Below are 22,208 nucleotides of genomic sequence, written 5' to 3' on the forward strand. Positions count from 1 at the left end.
CACCCCCCCCCCCATCCCACAGAGCAGCTCAACCTGCAGAGTTCCTCCCCCAGAATGTTCTTTCTTTTGCAAAAAGTGGCACCAACGTAATGGTATTGCATACAAACTCTTCCCTTAACCCAAAAAATGTGCAGTATCTCTGTCAGTTTCTACATCAAATATAATTTTAATTATCTTTTAAATTAAATTTTAGAACTAATTATATTGTGTGTTTATTTTCAGATCTTTGGACAACTGGTTTTAATTCCACTGCTCATGAGGTAGTGTATTGGTACATTAATCCTTAAGTACGGACAACTAGGCCACCAATATCACTTGGATCCAGAATTTGCTGTACCTACCTGTCAATCACCGACATGAATGTAATAGAAGTCATTAAGCATTCTGTAAACTATTCCTAGTATGAAGGACATTAAAATAATGCCACTTTCTGTTCAGGGCATCTAGGTAAATGTAAACAGGTGTACATAAGATGGGAGCAGAATTAGGCCATTCAGCCCGTCACGTCTGCTTTGCCATTCCATCATGGCTGATCCTGGATCCCACTCAACCCCATACACCTGCCTTCTTGCTATATCTTTTGATGCCCTGACCAGTCAGGAAACTATCAACTTACGCCTTAAATATACCCACGGACTTGGCCTCCACCGCAGTCTGTGGCAGAGCATTTCACAGACTCGCTTCTCCCTGGCTAAAAGAATTCCTCCTTACCTCTGTAAGGAAGTCGCAGCTTAATTTTGAGGCTGTGCCCTCTAGTTCTGGGCACCCCTACCACAGAAAACATCCTCTCCACGTCTACCCTATATAGTCCTTTCAACTTCCTGTAAATTTCAAAGAAATCCCACCCCACCCCTCCGCATTCTTCTAAATTCCAGTGAGTAAACTCTCTCCAATGACAACACATCCTTTCTGAGCTCAAAACTGTTGAATGCCTGCTTAATCAATTTGAGTACATCCGAGTACCTCCTTAACAATCTAACTTGGTTAATGAACAGTGAAGATTCTGAAACAGGAAGTAAAGGAATAGTGACTTTGCTGTCAAGTCAAGTACTGAAGCAAAATATTGTTGGAAAGAGACTGGATTATAAAGGGAAAAAATTATACTGTCCACTCAGTGGCCTCTTTATTAGGTACACCTTTCAACTTTGTGTGCTCCTCTTCTGTCGTAGCCTCTCCACTTCGGGGTTCAACGTGTTTTGCATTCAAAGATGCTCTTCTGCGCACCACTCTTGTTATCTGAGTTTTCCTGTCATTGAACCATTCCCCTCTAGCTTTCTCATTAACAAGGCATTTTCGCTCACAGAACTGCAGCTCACAGGATGTGTTTTTTGCTTGTTTGTTTTCTGTAAATTCTAGAGATTGTCGATACACAATAGGTGCGGGAGTAGGCCATTTGGCCCTTCGAGCCAGCACCACTATTCAATATGACCATGGCTGATCATCCACAATCAGTACCCCATTCCTGCCCTCTCCCCATATCCCTTGACTCCGCTATCTTTAAGAGCTGTATCTAACTCTTTCTTGAAAGCATCCAGAGAATTAGCCTCTACTGAGACAGAGCATTCCATAGATTCACAACTCTCTGAGTGAAAAAGTTTTTCCTGAACTCAGTTCTAAATGGCCTACCCCTTATTCTTAAACTGTGACCTTTGGTTCTGTACTCCCCCAACATCGGGGGGAGTGTCCAATCCCTTAATAATCTTATATGTTTCAATCAGATCCCCTCTCATCCTTCTAAATTCCAGTGTATACAAGCCCAGTCACTCCAATCTTTCAACATATGACAGTCCTGCCATCCTGGGAATTAACCTTGTGAACCTACGCTGCACTCCCTCAATAGCAAGAATGTCCTTCCTTAAATTTGGAGACCAAAATTGAACACAATACTCCAGGTGTGGTCTCACCAGGGCCCTGTACAACTGCAGAAGGACCTCTTTGCTCCTATACTCAACTCCTCTTGTTATGAAGGCCAACATGCCATTAACTTTCTTCACTGCCTGCTGTACCCGCATGCTTGCTTTCAGTGACTAATGTACAAGAACACCTAGATCTCGTCGTACTTCCCCTTTTTTAACTTGACTCCATTTAGATAGTAATCTGCCTTCCTGTTCTTGTCACCAAAGTGGATAACCTCACATTTATCCACATTAAACTGCATCTACTATGAGTCTGCCCACTCACCCAACCTGTCCAAGTCACCCTGCATCCTTCTCGTATTTCACACTGCCACCCAGCTTTTTGTCATCTGCAAATTTGCTAATGTTACTTTTAATCCCTTCATCTAAATCATTAACGTATATTGTAAATAGCTGCGGTCCCAGCACCGAGCCTTGCAGTACCCCACTAGTCACTGCCTGCCATTCTGAAGAGGACCCATTAATCCCTACTCTTTGTTTCCTGTCTGCCGACCAATTTTCTATCCATGTTAGTACCATTGTCGTGCATGAAAATCCTAGGAGATCAGCAGTTTTGGAGATGCACAAACCACTTTGTCTGCCAACAATCATTCCATAGTCAAAATCACTTCGATCATATTTCTTCCCCCATTCTGATGTTTGGTCTGAACAACAACAGAACCTCTTGACCATGTCTGCATGCTTTTATGCATTGAGTTGCTGCCACATGATTAGCTGGCTGGATATTTGCATTAATGACCAACTGTACCTAATAAAGTGGCCACTGAGTGTATTATGACTATATATAAAATGGTATTATTGATACTTGTAGAGTCAGACTTTATGCGTGTGAAAGTTAATTTTTCAGCTTCCACAATTGGATTTTAAGCAATTCCAATTCTGTAGCATTTTTTGGTACATAAACTGAAATAATCAGCTTTAATTTTCTATAGCAAGTTTACTTTTTATATCTGCTTTGCAATTGTGGGAATTTAATGGTGTTCAGTCAATGTTAATGACAAGTCATTCAGTCATAGAACAATATGACAGGGAAGCAGACAGTTTGAGGCCCAACTTATGGATGCTGACCAAGGTACCCACTATTTTATCTATGTTCTTCTAAGCCATTCCTATCCATATACTTGTCCAAGTGTCTTTTAAATGTTCTAATACCTGCCTCAGCCACTTTCTGTGGCAACCTGTCCTATACAGGCATTCTATAATGAGTTGCCAGAGGGGTGGTGAAGAAGTTGCTGCTTGGATCCCTTTTAACCTTCCCCCTCTCACCTTAAGCCTCTCTAAGGTGGAAGGTAACATGCTGCATTCACTGGTAATAGTAGAAAAATTGTTTCTAATAGCATCTTGTATGCTCTTGAGCTTTGCCATATGTCACCCCGAATGCTTTGATTCATTTTTCTCACCATTTTCTCCAAAATTATCATACAACCTTCAGAACCAAGAAGGTCACAAACTCCTAGAGGCTAGTTTGGGCCTGTACTCACTGGAATTTAAAAGAATTCCTTGAAATCTACTGAATGTTGAAAGGGCTAGATGGGGTGGATGTGGAGAGGATATTTCCTATGGTGGGGGTATCCAGAACTAGAGGGCACAGCCTCAAAATTGAGGGGCAGCTCCTTAGAACAGAGTTAAAGAGGAATTTTATTTTTTTTTAGTGAGAGAGTCATGAGTCTGTGGAATGCCCTGCTACAGACTGCGGTGGAGGCCAAGTCCATGGGTATATTTAAGGTGGAAGTTGATAGTTCCCTGATTGGTCAGGGCATCAAAGGATACTGTGAGAAGGTAGATGTATGGGGTTGAATGGGATCCGGGATCAGCCATGAAGGACTAGAAAATAGAAAATATTTAACTTCTAGAAAATAGAACATCTAACTTGCCCATGGTGTATCCAAAAAGGATGGAGCAAGTTAAATGTTCTATTTTCTAGAAGTCCTTGGGCAGCTACAGGAAGTAATTTTTAAAAACCAGTGGAATGCTGAATTTTATACTGAGTGAAATGCAGGAAGTTACACCCAGTTTATATAAGCATCTATCTAAGCCACACCTAGACTCCAATTGCCATGTCTCAGTACTGCAACTTCAGGATAATACATTGGTCTTGTCTGTCTGATAACTTGATTCTAAGGATTAAAATTTATGCAGTGCAGGAAAGAAATTAACAACTTCTGTAACATTTGTTTCATGAGATGTGGAAATTTGAGGGATAATTTTGATTTTGAAGATATTATCTGATTGTTTATTTGTTGGCCGGGTACATTAAAAATGTTAACCTTTCTAACTTTTGCAAGATCAATTGTTAATTTTGTATTTGAGTTTGTAGATAATTTTTAAGCAAATGTAGGAAGGGATATTAGAAAAGATGGGTATACAATACTGCATATCAACCACAATCTCTTTGAACAACTGATCCAGCTCGAGACTAATCTTACCTGCTCCTGTTTCCTATTGTGTGCCATATGCAATTGCATTCATTGAGTTGTAATGAGTATACCATGCATGGTTGTTTTCTACTCTTACATGCTTCTATTTCCACTGTAATTATCAGTATTAAGTATGTTTAAATGAGGTTTCTACAAGCATAAAGCTGGAGAAACTCAGCAGGTCAGGCAGCGTCTATGGAGGGAAATGAGCAGTTGACATTTTGTGTCAAGACTGAAAGGCAGAGGGGAGGTGTACAAAATTGTAAGTATAGATAGGGTAAATGCAAGTGGGCTTTTTCCACTGAGAGTGGGTGAAACTAGAACTAGAGGTTAAGGGTGAAAGATGAAACATTTAAAGGGAATATGAGGGGAATGTCTTCACTCAGAGGGTGGTGAGAGTGTGGGACGAGCTACCAATGAGTGGTGGATATGAGTTTGATTTCAGCATTTAAGAGAAATTGAGGGGAGGGGTGTAGAGGACTCTGTTCCTGGTGCAGGTTGCTGGGTCTGGTTGGAATGAACTAGATGGGCCAGAGACGCTGTTTATGTGCTGTGGTGCTCTGACTGTAGATAGCCACTATAAAATGGTGGAGAGAGAGAGGGTGGAGCAAGGTGTACTTGCTAAGTGGGAGTCCTTCAAAAGTGAAATTTTGAGAGTACAAAGCTTGTATGTGCCTGTCAGAATAAAACAAAGATAACAGGTGTAGGGAACCATGGTTTGCGAGAGATATTGGGGTCCTGGGGAAGAGAAAAAGAGATGCTTGGGCAGAAAGGAACAAATGAGGTGCTTATTGAGTTTAACAAATGCAAGAGAATGCTTAAAGAAATCAGGAGAGTTAAAGGAAGGCATGAAGTTCTCCTGGTTGACAAGGTGAAGGAGAATCCTAAGGGATTCTACAGATATGTTCATAGCAAAAGGATTGCAAGGGCCAAAACTAGTCCTCTGGAAGATCCACATGTGGAGCCAAAAGAGATGGGGGGGGGGGAAGAGGAATCTTTAATGGTTTTTTTTTTGCAACTGTATTTATTCAGGAGATAGACACAGTCTAGAGAATTAAGGCAAAATGGCTTAAACTTCACGGACAGAGGAGGAGGTGTTTGTTGCCCTGAGGCAAATTAGGGTGGATAAATCCCCAGGGCCTGACGAGGTATTCCCTCAGACCCTACAGGAGGCAAGTAGAGAAATTGCCGGGGCCCTAGCAGAGATATTTAAATCATTCTTGGTGACAGGTGAGGTACCAGAGGATTGGAGGATAGCTAATGTTGTTCCACTGTTCAAGAAGAGCTCTTTTTATAAAGAAAGAAAGATAGATAGATCCAGGTAGCCATTATAAAAAGGTGGAGCAAGAGCTGGCAGATGGATATAGGTGAGAGGGTTGATAGGCAGAGTGGGAACGGCAATAGAAGTTGAAAGGTGATGGGTGGAAGTGGCAAAGGGCTGAAGATGATGTAATGTGATAGGAGAGCAAGGTGGAGAATGAAGTAAAGAGGATGTAAGAGGAGAAACAGTGGGCCAACACCATATATCCCACTTTCCCACCCCCTTCTCCTGCCTGTCATCCCCGTTCTCCTCCCCATCTCCCTCCATTTAATCACCTGCTGGGTATTGCTGTCATTGGATGTCTATAGCATGGAGGAAAATGTATTATTTAAATAATCCTAATTAATGTTCCTTTTTAAAACTTGTGCTTATCTCTAGAATGGTAAATCTCACTTCACTACGACGTATAGTTATTCCAGAAGATCCCATATTCATTCCAGTTGTTAACCCTGAGAGCAGCAATAAGCCACCAAAAGACGACAGCAATGACGGTATTCTGAATGAGCTCCTGCAGCTGAGGTAGGCAGCGAGTACTGGGTAAGGTGTTAGTCAGCAGTGTTCTTGAAAGGTGGATTTGTTTTTGGAGTTTAAACAGATATGCATGTCTAAAGCAACTGAATGACATTATTGCCAGAGAAGTCAATTATAATGAAGTGAATGATCACAAAACTGCAAATTAAACTTTGTTTTTAGTATTATTCATTTATTGGCATTGCAGCAATCCTGAATGCATTTAATTAGATTTTCTTTTACAAGTATGCTTCATTGTAAGTTAATTTGATAGGATTTTAATAAGCATATGATATACTGCACAAAAGGTAATTAATATATTAAATTAACCTTTTCAAATGAGTACTTTGCAATATAATATCGGCTCTTTTTTTTGAAACCTGCTTTGCTTTAACCCAGCACTGGGTTTGCATCAAGATGATTCATTTAATGTTGAAAGTGTCATTCTCACACTGGGTAGTGCAGCTGATGAAGGCTGCATTCAGTATATGAGGATGAGAAAGTGAAGACATTTTACAGTGTCAACAGTGGAACAGTTCTTGGTGCTATCAATCAATAAGATGGACAAAAACAGCCCAAGTGTGTATTGGTTTGAAAAGAAATTTATGTTGTAAGTTTAGTACAAATAGGACTTGTTCATATTTGCAATACCTCTTGGGGACTATTCATTGGATTTTTTTTGTCAAAGTTTTGATGATTTAGACAATAGACAACAGGTGCAGAAGTAGACCATTCAGCCCTTCGAGCTTGCATCGTCATTCTGAGATCATGGCTGATCATCTACTATCAATACCCGGTTCCTACCTTGTCCCCATATCCCTTGATTCCCCTATCCATAAGATACCTATCTAGCTCCTTCTTGAAAGCATCAAGAGAATTAGCCTCTACTGCCTTCCGAGGCAGTGCATTCCAGACTCCCACAATTCTCTGGGAGAAGAAGTTTTTCCTTAACTCTATCCTAAATGACCTACCCCTTATTCTCAAACCATGCCCTCTGGTATTGGACTCTCCCAGCATCTGGAACATATTTCCTGCCTCTATCTTGTCCAATCCCTTAATAATCTTATATGTTTCAATCAGATCCCCTCTCAATCTCCTTAATTCCAGCATGTACAAGCCCAGTCTCTCTAACCTCTCTGCGTAAGACAGTCAGGACATTCCAGGAATTAACCTCGTGAATCTATGCTGCATTTCCTCTACAGCCAGGACGTCCTTCCTTAACTCTGGAGACCAAAACTGTACACAATACTCCAGGTGTGGTCTCACCAGAGCTCTGTACAAATGCAAGAGGATTTCCTTGCTCTTGTACTCAATTCCCTTTGTAATAAAGGCCAACATTCCATTAGCCTTCTTCACTGCCTGCTGCACTTGCTCATTCACCTTCAGTGACTGATGAACAAGGACTCCTAGATCTCTTTGTATTTCTCCCTTACCTAACTCTACACCATTCAGATAATAATCTGCCTTCCTGTTCTTACTCCCAAAGTTGATAACCTCACACATTTACATTGTGCAAAGATAGAAAATTTCTCTGTTTAAAGTGCAAATGGCAAGTAGAGTGTTTCAGATTCCCTCCTTATTTACACCTGTCCTTTGTTGTCATTAGTAAGTGGAATGGATGTATTGGACATCAGTCTTGTAATTTGTTTCTGTTGACTGCAGTAAGATCAGAAGCTGAATTCTGCATACAGATGCAAAAATGTCACACATTTGGCGCTGCTATTGGAGAAAGTGTTTTTTTTTCTTTGCCCAGCCCTCTATTTCTCACATTCTGCTTTGCACTGCCAATATTCGTAAATATGGCAACTAATGTTTTCTTAAGGTCATCAATACTGATCTATTGTAAAACCTTAAAGTTAAAATAAAATTAAACTATAAAACACATTATCCTGTTGCTTGTATCAATTTCATCCCCCTTCTTGAGTTCTTGTAGACTTGTGTACCCTAACTTTTTCCTCTTCTGATATGCCTTATTTCCTGTGTTTGAGCCAATGTAATCGGTAGGCCAGCAAAGTAGCAAACCACCAGCAGTACTGGAGAAAATGAGCACAAAGTTTTGATAATCTGAACAATCTACTCATCAGACCCACTGGTAATTTTTGAGGGTAGCCAGGAAGGTAAATTCTAAGTACTAAGGTACTGAGATCAATTTCTATTAAAATAGAACCCTTGATTTTCAAACCACAGTCCATTCTGATTGCTGCAACACACGGGAAGCATTCAGACACTAGTGCAGTGGACGGTAATCATAGAACTGGTAGCTTTCAATCTGTGCCATGATAAATACTTTTTTTAAAAAAAACACAAGTTTTGTTGTTTAATCTGCTGTGTAAGAAACGTTGGTTGCTTCATGTTTGTGGGTTTGTTTGAAGTGGTTCTAAGTGCTAAAAGTAATAGTTTTATATATAATTTTGCAGTGTTTCGGAAGAGAAGCATGGATTCAACTTCAAAAGCATTTCTGATTTCATCCAAGCGTACAAGTATGTATATAAATATAAGAAGTGATGAAATTACCTTTTTTAGTTCCTTACCACGTGAACAAAACTAACGAAAGTTTAGAAAGCAGGATTAATGCCATTCCAATGTAACACCATTACCTACTCAAACATGTTCTCAATTGTAATCCTGTTAGAAGGGAAAATGTTATGTACTTAAAGTATGTTTATATTCATTACCTATTTGGTAAACCAATGACCTTATATAAGAGATAACATAAAAAAGCTAGAAATTGTATGTGCCTAAAAGGCATATTTTGAGAGTTTTACTGATGGTTCATGGTAGCTTTGGTCAAGATCAAAGTAAACGGGGAGAGAGAGAGGCAACTGAATGGTGGGGAAGGCAAAAGAAATGGGGAAAATTGGCCTTCAGCATTTTGTGCCCCTTATCATCCCGTGCTTGCATCCTCCATTTCATGCTGATTGCAGATATGTTTATTTATTGAGGCATGGCTTGTTAAACTGAGCGTCAGCAAAATGCCCAAAATCGAATGCATTGATGGAAGGAAAGTAAGACCATTTCTGACCAAAACGATATAAAATGCCACAAACAATTTTCTACCGAAATTATTTTAAGATATCAGGCAAGTATGTTAAAATGAGCTGCATATATTGCTGATATTTGTTTCCCATTTATATTATAGTGAGCAATAACTGATTTGGGTTTATAGATTTGAACAAAGTCACAGTTTTGAGGAGATCAGTGGCTTTCTGCAACAAACTCCATAAATTATTTAAAAGGTAACAGTTGTTTCACAGTCAGCTTGAAAAGGATACTGTTGACCTTTAGAATATGGAATGAGTGTAGGTTGGAGAGCCTACACTAAAGTGTCTTTTCACTTTTCTTTTGACCTTTTATGATGCAAATATATTATTAACTTGCATAGACACTGGTTTTGTCTTCAACACAGTGACAGCAGTTTTCACGGCTACTATTCTGTGAAGATGAAAATCTACCTCAACTCTTGTACTAAATTTTAATTTAACTTGTATATAAAAATACAGTGGATTCTGGTTAATTGGGCCATCAGTTAATAGGTGCAGCTCCTTATTTCAAAGGTTCATTTATTATCAAGGTATGCAACTCCTGAAATTCTTCTTCTACAGATAGCCACAGAGCCAAGAAAGGGAAGAATGGCAGTATGATCATCGACCCCCCAATCCCTCCTCCATGCACAGAAAAATGAACAAAAACAGAAGTCCCATCAACCCCCCCCCCCCCCCCCGGCCATACAAAAAAAATGAGAAAGATCAAGCAAAAAACACAATACATAAAAATCATACGAATGGGGGGAAATAATGTCCACAGTCCAAAATGCAGAAAACTTGGGTAACGTTCTTCCTCTCTGTAGCAGAGCGATCTCACCAGCAGTAAAAAGGCAGTCTTGTGGCGGCTCATTTCCTAGCGTATGCGAACCGACTCACAATTAGATAGCCTACGGGGGTTTGCGAGCACAGAGCTTTGGAGCCTCTTCGCCATGGGGGGCCGGTTGACAGAGGCTTAAAAGTGAGGCTGAAGTTTTCGAATAAAGTTTTTCCTTCGACTGCAGTTACCGACTCCGTGTCGTAATTTTAGCGCTGCTTGTAGCACACCGCTACAATTGGTGACCCCGACGGTCCAAACGATTTTTGGACCAGAAATGACCGACGCCGCCTCTGTTCATGCGGTTTCGTTGAAACTGCCGGGTTTCTGGACACAGCGCCTGGACCTATGGTTCCAGCAAGCCGAAGCCCAATTCCACGTTCGCCGGATCACCTCAGAAGACACCCGCTACTACTACGTGGTGGGCTCCCTCGACCAGGACACAGCTGCCCAGGTCGCGGAGTTCGTACAGTCGCCCCCGGCAGACGGCAAGTACACGGAATTCAAAGCCCTGCTCCTCAGGACTTTCGGACTCTCACGGCGCGAGTGGGCTGCCCGTTTACTGCACCTGGATGGCTTGGGCGACAGACCTCCATCGGCTTTAATGAATGAGATGTTGTCTCTGGCCGAGGGACACACAGGCCTCATGTTTGAGCAGGCATTCCTGGAGCAGCTGCCCGAGGACATACGCCTGCTGCTGTCCGACGCGGATTTCAGTGACCCCCGGAAGGTGGCAGCCCGGGCGGACTTGCTGTGGAACACCAAAAAGGTGAGCGGGGCGTCCATCGCACAGATCTCCCAGCCACGCTCCCGGCAGCAAACCAGTCCAGGCCCGGCCGCAGAGCCCACTAACCCCCGGCCTAATGACCACTGGTGCTTCTACCACCAGCGGTGGGGCGCAGAAGCCCGCCGTTGCCGCCCGCCCTGCAAGTTCCCGGGAAACGCCAGGGCCAGCCGCCGCTGATGGCTACGGCGGCTGGCCATCGGGATAGCCTCCTGTATGTGTGGGATAGAAGGTCGGGACGCCGGTTTTTGGTCGATACTGGGGCTGAGATCAGCGTTTTACCTCCGACAAGTTACGACACCCGCAGCAGGGCACCGGGTCCCCCCCTGAGGGCCGTGAATGGCAGCACAGTAAGGACCTATGGCACCCGTCAGGTGCAGCTACTGTTCGGCCCCAGCCAGTTCACATGGGACTTCACACTGGCCGCCGTAGCCCAACCGCTTCTGGGTGCGGATTTTTTGCGAGCTCACAGCCTGCTGGTTGACCTGCCCAGGAAGAGACTGGTACACGCCGAGACCTTTCAGACGTTCTCCCTGGGCGCGGCCCAGTTGCCAGCCCCTCACCTTGGCTCCATCACGCTGTCCGACAACGACTTCACCAGGGTCCTGGCGGAGTTCCCATCGGTTCTGGCACCGCAGTTCACAGCAGCCATGCACGGCGTACAACACCACATCCCGACACAGGGACCACCCCTCCATGCCCGTGCTCGGCGGCTTCCCCCGGACAAGCTCCGACTGGCGAAGGAGGAGTTCCAGAGAATGGAGGAATTGGGGATCATCCGGCGGTCCGACAGCCCCTGGGCTTCCCCCCTGCACATGGTGCCCAAAGCGACGGGGGGCTGGAGACCGTGCGGCGACTACCGCAGGCTGAACGAGGCTACCACACCGGACCGCTACCCTGTGCCACACATTCAGGACTTTGCGGCAAACCTGCACGGCGCCCGGATCTTCTCCAAGGTCGACCTTGTCCGAGGGTACCATCAAATCCCGATGCATCCTGACGACGTCCCCAAGACGGCTCTCATCACCCCGTTTGGCCTCTTCGAGTTCCTCCGCATGCCGTTCGGCCTGAAGAATGCCGCACAGATGTTCCAGCGGTTAATGGACGCGGTGGGACGGGACCTGGACTTCGCGTTCATCTATTTGGATGACATCCTCATAGCCAGCGGCAGTCGTCAGGAGCATCTGTCCCACCTCCGTCAACTCTGCGCCCGACTGAGTGAGTACGGTCTTACAATCAACCCTGCCAAATGCCAGTTCGGACTTGATATCATTGACTTCCTGGGCCACAGGATTACTAAAGACGGGGCAACCCCTCTGCCCGCTAAGGTAGATGCGGTCCGCCACTTCCCCCGACCCACCACGATCAAAGGCCTTCAGGAATTCGTAGGTATGGTCAATTTCTACCGCCGCTTCCTCCCTTCAGCTGCCCGGATCATGCGCCCCCTGTTCGCCCTGATGTCGGGTCCGAGCAAGGACATTACCTGGGACGCGGAGTCCGCCACCGCTTCCTTTCAAACGAAGGAAGCTTTGGCGAATGCCGCAATGCTAGTACATCCCAGAATGGACACCCCTACCACCCTCACAGTGGACGCATCAAACACGGCAGTCGGTGGGGTGCTGGAGCAGCTCATCGCAGGTCGCTGGCAACCCCTGGCATTTTTCAGCAAACACCTGCGGCCACCCGAGCTCAAGTACAGTGCTTTTGACCGGGAACTGTTGGCGCTCTACCTGGCAATCCGGCATTTCAGGTACTTCCTAGAAGGTCGGCCCTTCACCGCGTTCACGGACCACAAACCGCTTACCTTTGCGTTTACGAAAGCATCCGACCCCTGGTCATCCCGCCAGCAACGCCACCTGTCCTACATCTCTGAATACACAACGGATGTCCGGCACGTCTCGGGTAAGGACAATGTCGTGGCGGATGCGCTCTCTCGCTCTACCGTTCATGCCCTTTCCCAAGGGGTAGACTTTGAGGCACTGGCAGAGGCACAGCAGCTAGATGAGGAGATTCCGAGTTACAGGACTGCAGTCTCTGGTTTGCAGCTCCAGGACCTCCCCGTGGGCCCAGGTGAGAGGACCCTACTCTGTGACGTCGCCACCAGCCAGCCCCGTCCGGTCGTCCCCGCAGCCTGGCGGCGACGTGTTTTCGACTCCATTCATAACTTGGCGCATCCCTCCATCCGGACAACTGTCCGGATGGTTTCCAGCAGGTTCGTTTGGCACGGACTCCGCAAACAGGTCAGTGAATGGGCCAGGACGTGCATGCACTGCCAGACGGCCAAGGTTCAGCGGCACACCAAAGCCCCACCGCGGCAGTTCCATCCCGCCCACCGGCGTTTCGACCACATTCATGTGGATATCGTGGGCCCCCTGCCAGTGTCGCGCGGAGCGCGTTACCTCCTGACTATCGTGGACCGGTTCACAAGATGGCCAGAGGCGGTCCCGCTCACCGACACCACCTCTGAATCTTGCGCCCGAGCCCTGATCGCCACCTGGATATCCTGCTTTGGTGTACCAGCCCACATTACCTCCGACAGAGGCGCCCAGTTCACCTCCAGCCTGTGGTCAGCTATGGCCAGCCTTTTGGGGACTCAGCTGCACCACACCACTGCCTACCACCCACAGTCGAACGGGCTAGTGGAGCGTTTCCACTGTCACCTGAAGTCAGCCCTCATGGCCCGCCTGCGAGGAGCCAACTGGGCGGACGAGCTTCCCTGGGTCCTTCTCGGCATCCGCACAGCGCCCAAGGACGACCTGCACGCCTCATCGGCCGAGTTGGTATACGGCGCGCCCCTGGCCGTCCCCGGGGAGTTCCTACCAGCCCCGAGGGGGCAAGAGGAAGAACCCGCTGCAGTCCTGGGCAGACTTCGCGAGAAGCTCAGTAACCTGGCCCCCATACCCACTTCACAGCATGGGCGGCACCCGACCTGCGTACCCAAAGACCTACGGAACTGTAAGTTTGTGTTTGTACGAAGGGGCGGGCATCGGCCACCGCTGCAGCGGCCATACGAGGGGCCGTTTACGGTGCTCCGGAACAACGGGTCCACGTTCGTGCTGGACGTTGGGGGGAAGGAGGAGGTTTTCACGGTGGACCGCCTCAAGCCGGCCCATGTGGACCTGGCGCAACCGGCCGAGTTTCCGGCGCAGAGGCCGACCTCCCAAGCAGGTTCTGGCCCAGGCTGTGGACATTGGGGGGTGTATCGCCGGTTCTGGGGGGGGGTTATGTGGCGGCTCATTTCCTAGCGTATGCGAACCGACTCACAATTAGATAGCCTACGGGGGTTTGCGAGCACAGAGCTTTGGAGCCTCTTCGCCATGGGGGGCCGGTTGACAGAGGCTTAAAAGTGAGGCTGAAGTTTTCGAATAAAGTTTTTCCTTCGACTGCAGTTACCGACTCCGTGTCGTAATTTTAGCGCTGCTTGTAGCACACCGCTACAGTCTCTCCTCTCTGGCAGCAGAACAATTTTAAAAAGGCAGGCTGCTGGCATTTAAAGCTTTAATCAGCAAAAGCACCTAAGATCAGCTTGTATCCTTCTTGCCATGAGGTTCCTGCACATTGTTTCTGCCTCCTCAAATCCCCCTCAGAGACTGCAGAGAGCTGAAATACTGAAACATTCTCCAAACTGCAAATCGCTGTCATCAGCAACTGTATTCAGGACAAAAAAAAAACAAAAGACACAGAAGAAGTGGAATGTTTGGTTTTGTGAGTTATTTAGAAGATGTTGACTCAAGGAGCATTGGGACAACTCTTAAAGAACAAAAACTAATTGAGAAAATAGCTAGGATTCCCTTAATTATTTGGAACATTTTATGTTGCTTAATTGGGATAGGAAACTATAGCTGAACAGTTCATAACTAGCATCAGGCACGTGTATTTGTGTTTTTTTGCCACTGTTAGTTGGCAAGAAATAAGCAGTAAGACACTTCAGAACAGTTTTGCTCACTGCAGTTTCAAGCATTCAGAAACATTCACTGAAAATGAAACAATTTCACTACAAGTTGGGAACCTCCACGTATTTGAAGGTATTAACATTTATCTTGAAGGTTACAATGAAAATGAAGATTTGGTGGATGCATTATATGAAGGCAGTCCATTATCTACATTAGGTGTCTGCGTGACTTTATTCATTTGCAGTCAATCAGAAGAACATGGCAGTGTAGTGCCAATAACTGTTAGGAACTAATACACAATTTTATAGCACGGTAGTGGAATTTGTGGTGTTCTTACATTTCCATTTCATTTAATTACATCATTTATTTCTTGGGTAAATTGCTGTTTGGGTTTTCAAAGATTCAAAGTACACTTATTATCAAAGTCTGTGCACAGAAGACAGCTCTGAGATTCGTCCTCCCATAGCCAGCCACGGAATAAAGAAACACAAGAAACCAATAAAGAAATGCTGAAGAAATCATTAACCCCCAATGCATGAAGAAAGAACTAATTGTGCCCATGGCAAAAAGTGAGCAAACAAAACATAGAATATCAAGCATCAAACCAGGAATACATTAGTTCAGTCTAGCGCCACACCACTGCAGGCTACACGCAGGGCCAAAATGTACTGGTCGTGATGTGTTCTTATTTACCGGAATCCACTGTAATTGGCTTTTACTTTTTCCATTGTTGTTTATTTACATCCCACCTGACTTTGTTTTCTCCTGATATAAATAGGTTACAATGGTCCCTGGATGCTTGGGTCACTGTAAGAAGAACCTAATGGTTAATATCTTCCCTAATGTTCATGATGTTCTTTCTGATTAATTAATTGATCTAACAATCGCCATTATATTAAAAGCAATCAATTTGTGACCCAACCTGTTTTGTGCTTGTATAGGTCAGGTAAAATTACTCCAACCCAAGTAGCTAAGAATGTGATCAGAGCTCTGGAAGATGCCGATCAAACAACTGCCCCATTGCGAGCTATTGTGCAGTATGAGAGTCACCTGATAATGAAGGTTGGAAATATTTTTAATTTATCAGACAAAACACAATTGACCCTTCCCCCCCCCCACCCCACCCCACCATACTGTGTGACTTATGACAATTAGGAGAGAGATTTTAATGGCTAGAATTTAACCCTTCATTTAAAAATGTAAGTGTGTATATATCTCAAATCCAGGCTTAGCAAGGCATTCAGTGATTATATTGTGGGGTGTGTGCAAGTCAAATTCTAAGAGATTATGGAACAAAATCTAATTTTAGTGTTTCCTAAGCTTATTAGTAGGCAGGCACTAATGATCCAAAAAATGATCAAGATGAAGTTCTTTTCTTATTTTTCACAATTTACCTGTCATTGCAGATTTGGATTTGCTGCTTGTCTGTATCGCTCCGTGTTCCTTACCTGTTCCTGTATATCTCGGGCTTTCAGTCTGAGTTGTTCCTCGATGTTGGAGGAGTGGGATGGAGGGTGGGATTGCAGGAGGAGGGTGCAGGGTGTCAAGGAAAGGACCAGGCTTCTAACAGAGTTCCACAATGTCCTCACTCCTTGCAATATCTCATTAAGTATTTTCTCATTCCTGGTGATGATTATGGCAGGCTGTTTCGCTGTTAGGATAATGCAGTCAAGCTCAAACATTTCTTTCCATTAGTACTCTGGGGAGGAAAATCTGTTTCCTTTGTGGGTGCAAAGGTTTTCAAGGAATATTGGACTGTGATATGTTAATGATAAGGAAGTTACTTTAAACTTGCCCATCAGGCAAATTCTTTGATTTTCTCCATGCCAGCATTTGACTGTTCCTTAAATAGCATTTGTTTCTAGTAATCAAGATATGTACTAAGCAATCATATGTTACAGTACTGTGCAAAAGGCTTGGGCATATACATACTGTATAGTTAGGATGCTTAAGACTTTTGTACAGTACGGTTTTTTTAATGTGGTTAAGAAAACAAGTTTGTAAATCTGGTGGGAGCAAAAGACTTTGGGAATTTTTTGCTGAAGTGCCCCAGACTGCATTGATCACCTCAATCAAACCATCAAAAAGAGAGTAACTGGAACCTAGAAATACATGCACCATGAGTCCCCAAAACGAGTCCACAGCCTTGCTGATCTATCCTTGCATCATGGAATCCAAGGCACCTGAACTTTCTTCTGACAGTAGCTAGTGAGAGGGAGAGAAAGACTGGTTGCACACAGGCAGACGTTGCCAAATACATGCCTGTTTTAAGCCACTATCCCCCCCCCCCCTCCCACCAGTCCTGAGACACCAGGCAAGGTCATTTGATTCCAAACAATTGGCTTATTGATCATTACAGAATGTCTCTGGTGCTTCCTGCTCCCACACCATCTCTTCCCCTTTTTCTCAACCATGATTCCCCTCTCCCTACCCCCTTCCCACTCTCAGTACACAGTAGAGACCCATATCAGGATCGGGTTTATCATCACTCACGTATGTCATGAATGTTTTTTGCGCAGCAGTTTAGTGCAATACATAAAGTTTCTACGGTAATGTGCAAAAGTTTTGGGCTCCCTAGCTGTATAGATCAACTTTTTGCTGCTTGTTGCATTGCCAGTTTGTTTCTACTTGCCTACTCATCTTTTGGATGAGAAAGGGCAAAAGATGGCTGGGAGGAGTGGACTGAATTTGGAGCACCCAATGTGGTATTTGGGAATTATAGATCCCCAGCTTCTGTTTCTCCATCCATTTAAAATGACTGGCTGGATAACCATGTAGCCCTTGTTTTGGGGTGCCAAGTTTGCATAGCAGTAATGTAGTGTAATGTTATTACAGCTTGGGGTGTTGGATTTCAGAGTTCATTCCTGGTGTCCTCTGTAAGGAGTTTGCACATCCTCCCCGTGGAATGCGTGGGTTTCCTCTGAGGGCTCTGGTTAGTAGTTTAATTGGTGATTGTGAATTGTCCTGTGATTCGACTAGGGTTAAATCGGGGGTTGCTGGTGATGTGGCTCGAAGGATCCCAGGATAAATAACCAACATTTTGCAATACTGTGCATGCTGCGGGTGTCACCTCCAATCTGCCATTGTCAACAATTTCTATTTGACCAGCAACAATGTGGATTTTGGACCTGTAATCAATATATAGAGTGTAAACCAAATGTATCATTTGGCAGAACAAGCATAAGTGGAATGGTTGGTGTAGAGTGGAAAAGGAATTACTTCTAAAATGTTTCCTTTGCAAACTTGAATTAGCGTTGCTATGACTAATCAATAAGCTTCTAGAGCTTTAAGCAATGCCCAGTTGGAGATCAGAAGCTCGAGAAGACGTGAGTGAATAGAAAAAGGCTTTGAGCAGTGGCCATTTAGCACTTGGGATTGATTGGCAATTACAAATTAAAGTAAGGTGGGGCAAGTGGAGCAGCCTTTGTTGGAGTGGACAGAGTTTGAGTGGGGATTCTAAAGCTTCAGCTCTTTGAGGCTTCAGCAAGGAGGGGCTTGATTGAGAGAGGACAAAAAAACTGTAGGCTGAGTTCTTTTATAACCATATATAAAATTGCAGTACAGAAACAGGCCATCTCGGCCCTTCTAGTCCGTGCTGAATGCTTTCTCTCACCTAGTCCCACTGGCCCGCACTTAGCCCATAACCCTCCATTCCTTTCCTGTCCATATACCTATCCAATTTTACTTTAGATGACAATACCAAACCTGCCTCTACCACTTTTACTGGAAGCTCGTTCCATCCAGCTACCACTCTCTGAGTAAAGAAATTCCCCACTTAGTTTATTGTTTTTCCTTCTTTATATCTACTCGGTTAGAACAGTAGAGGTGCAGAATGCTCCTCGTGGGATGGCAGGGAGACCTCCAGTGTTCCTGCAACTACACTTGAGAGGAGTGCATCCAGCTGCAGCGTCTAACATCGCATTTAGGAGTTGGAGCCGGGACTGGAAGATTTCGGGATCATTCAGGAGGCTGAAGGGATGATAGATAGGACATGCAGAGAAGTAGTTACTCCCAAGGTGCAGGACACAGGAAACTGTGGCATTCAGGAAGGGGAAAAGGGTTAAACAGGCAGTGCAAATTACCCCTTTGGCTATCCCCTTCAACAACAGGTTGAACACTTTTGATACTTGTCTGGGGAGGACCTAGGAGAGGGAAGTCAAAGCAGTCAGGTCTCTGACTCTGAATTGGACTCTGTGACTCAGAAATGAAGGGGGTGAAAAGAGGAGGGCTGTAGAGACAGGGGTCCTGTTAGTTAGGGGAACAGAAAGGAGGTTCTGTGGACAAGAACAGGATTCCTGGATGGTATGCTGCCTCAAGGTCCCAGGGTCTGGGACATCTCTGATCCTCAGCATTCTTAAGTGGGAGAGTGAACAGCCAGATGTTGTGGTCCATGTAGGTAGGAAGAGTGACGAGGTTCTGTAAAGTCAGTTCAGGCAGTTGGGTGCTAAGGTAAAGGGCAGGACCTCCAGGGTTGTGATCTCAGGATTGCTACCTGTGTCACGTGCTAGTGAGGCCAGAAATAGGAAGATTATCCAGTTTAATACATGGCTAAGGGGTTGGTGTAGGAGTGAGGGCTACAGATTTTTAGATCATTGAGCTCTTTCCAGGGAAGGTGGGACTTGTACAGAAGAGATGGTTTGCACCCAAACTGGAAGGGGACTAATATCCTAGCGGGAAGGTCTGTAAGTGATACAGTGGGATATAAAATAGAGATGGGAACAGGACTGCCAGAACAGTTAGTGGGGAGGTTGTGGAGACGGATGTTGTTAAGACCTCTGACAAAGTCAGGAACCAACAAGCTGAGCATATTGCAACTAGTACCCTGAGCTGCCGATGTTTCAATGCCAGAAGTATCGTAGGAAAGGCGGATGAGCTTGGGGCATGGATCAACACCTGGAATTGTGAAATTGTAGCTATTAATGAGATGTCGTTGCAGGAGAGCCAGGACTGGTAGCTGTGTATTCTGGGGTTTCATTGTTTTGGTTGCAACAGATTGGGAGGGATTAATGGAGAAGGGGTAACACTACTTGTCATGGCAGTGCTCAGTCAGGACAGACTAGAGAACTCATCCAGTGAGATGTTGTGGGTGGAACTGAGAAATAAGAAGGGTATGACCATGTTAATAAGGCTGTATTACAGACCACCCAACAGTCCTAGGGATTTAGAGGAACAAATTTGCAGAGAGAACACAGACCGTTGCAAGAAGCATAATGTTATTTTAGTGGTGATTTTAACTTTCCACATTAACAGGGAATCCCATACTGTAAAAGGACAGGATGGGATAGTTTGTCAAATGTGTTCAGAAAAGTTCCCTTAATTAGGTCATAAAGGTCTCAATGAGACAGTGTGTGATATTTGATCTCCTATTAGGGAATAAGACAGGGCAAGTGACAGGAGTTTGATGGGGAACACTTTGTATCCAGTGATGATAATGCCATTATTTTCAAAGTAAATATGGAAAAGGATAGGTTTGGTCTGCGGGTTGGGATTCTAAATTACAGAGAGGCCAATTTTGATGGCATCAGAAAGAATCAGGCTAGTATTGACTGGGACAGGCTGTTTCTGGCAACAGTATACTTGGTTTATATGTGCCTGTCAGAGTAAAAGGTAACAATAATGGGTGTAGGGAGCTTTGGTTTGCAAGAGCTATTGGGCCCTGGTTAAGATGAAGAAGGATATGCATAGCAGGAATAAGCAGGTGCTTACAGAGTATGAGAAATGCAAATGAACACTTGAGAAAGAAGCGAGAGAGTTTCACTTTGGATGCAGAGGCTGGTTGGGTGGTAGGTAAGGACAAGAGGATCCTATCCCTGGTAGGGAAGATGGGGCGAGGGCAGATGTGCGTGAAATGGAAGAGCTGCGGTTGAGGGCAGCATTGATGGTGGAGGAAGGGAAGCCCCTTTCTTTGAAAAAGGAGGACATCTCCTTCGTTTAGAATGAAAAGCTTCATCCTGAGAGCAGATGCGGCGGAAACGGAGGAATTGAAAAAGGGAGATTTTCCATATTTACTTTGAAAATACTGGCATTATGATCACAAGATGCAAAGTGTCCCCCATCACAAACTCCTGTCACTTGCCCTATCTTATTCCCCAATAGGAGTTCAAGTATTGCACACTGTCTCATTGAGACCTCTGTGACCTAATTAAGGGAACTTTCCTGAACACATTTGACAAACTATCCCATCCTGTCCTTTTACAGTATGGGATTCCCTGTTTCTACAAGTAGTAGGGTGGGACAAAGTGCAGTCTCAGGAGCTGTGAGAGTCCGTGGGTTTATAATAGTCTTCAATGGATAAGCTTTCTCCAGAGATGGAGACAGTGAGACCGAGAAAGGGAAGGGAGGTGTTGGAAATGGACCAGCTGAATTTGAGGGCAGGGTGGAAGTTGGAGACAAAGTGGATGAAATCGACGAGTTCAGCACGGGTGCAGGATGTAGCGCCAATGCAGTCAACGATGTAGCATAGGAAAAATGTGGGACGGTCAGCAGAGTAGGCTTGGAGCATAGACTGTTCCACATAGCCAATAGATGGGCATAGCTGGGAGCCATGTCACTGCCCATGGTGGAGGAGGGGAACTGGTTAGATATGGTGCCAAGAAAGAAACCAAGCTTAGAGGCCTTACTTGTGGGGGATGGAGGTGTATAGGGACTGGGCATCCATAGTAAAAATAAGATAATGGGGACCAGGGAACTTGAAATCCTTGAAGATCAAGAGCGTGTGAGATGTAGGTAGGAAGGGACTGAACATGGGTAGGGGGTAGATAAAACAGAATTGAGATTTGCTGATATGAGTACAGTGGAGCAGGAATGAGCTGAAATGATAGGTCTACCTGGACAAATGGGTTCGTGGATCTTGGGCAGGAGGTAGATACAGGAGATGCAGAATGCAGGAACTATAAGGTTGGTAGCAGTGGATGGGAGATCCCCAGAGTCAATAAGGTTGGTTATGGTGTGGGAGGCGATGGCCTGGTGTTCCTTAGCCAGGTCCTGTTTGAGGGGTAAGTAATAGGAGGTCTCAGAGTTGGCGCTGAGCCTCGGCAAGGTCGAGGTCTGTTTGCCAGACTATAAAGAACCTCCCTTATCTGCAGGTTTGATTCTTAAGAAAGAAATCGGGAGGGCTAAAAGAAGGCACAAGGTTACCCTGGCAGACAAGGTGACAGAGAATCCTAGGGGATTCTACAGATATGTTAAATGCAAAAGGATAGCAAGGGACAAACTTGGTCCGCTGGAAGATTGAATGGTATTCCACATGAGGAGATGGGGGAGATCTTAAGTGAATTTTTTTTTGCATCTGTATTTGCTTAGGAGACAGACATGGTCCATAGAAGTGAGGCAAAGCGACATCAACTCTGTACAGATTATAGAAGAAGAGGTGTTTGCTGTCTTGAGGCAAATTAGGGTGAATAAATCCCCAGGGCTGACAAGGTGTTCCCTCAGAATTTATAGGAGGCAAGTAGAGAAATCACAGGGCTCTAGCAAAGATGCTTAAATCATTCTTAGTGACAGGTGAGG

At 45.0% G+C, this 22,208-nt stretch overlaps 1 protein-coding gene and 1 long non-coding RNA gene across 2 annotated transcripts in view; one reads left to right on the forward strand and one right to left on the reverse strand.

Moving 5' to 3' along the window:
• The window catches only part of LOC132393336 (uncharacterized), a 105,334-nt gene that overhangs the window by 9,463 nt on the left and 73,663 nt on the right, over positions 1-22,208 (forward strand). Inside the window, exons 3-6 of the mRNA XM_059968440.1 lie at positions 223-260; positions 6,033-6,173; positions 8,582-8,644; positions 15,641-15,761. Coding sequence (XP_059824423.1) covers positions 223-260; positions 6,033-6,173; positions 8,582-8,644; positions 15,641-15,761 — 363 coding nt within the window. The remainder of the gene's footprint in view (positions 1-222; positions 261-6,032; positions 6,174-8,581; positions 8,645-15,640; positions 15,762-22,208) is intronic.
• Positions 1-22,208, reverse strand: part of LOC132393343 (uncharacterized) — a 103,078-nt gene that overhangs the window by 5,116 nt on the left and 75,754 nt on the right. The gene's annotated exons all lie outside the window — the stretch shown is intronic.

This window comes from Hypanus sabinus, chromosome 4 (assembly GCF_030144855.1).
Source record: "Hypanus sabinus isolate sHypSab1 chromosome 4, sHypSab1.hap1, whole genome shotgun sequence".
Taxonomy (NCBI): domain Eukaryota; kingdom Metazoa; phylum Chordata; class Chondrichthyes; order Myliobatiformes; family Dasyatidae; genus Hypanus; species Hypanus sabinus.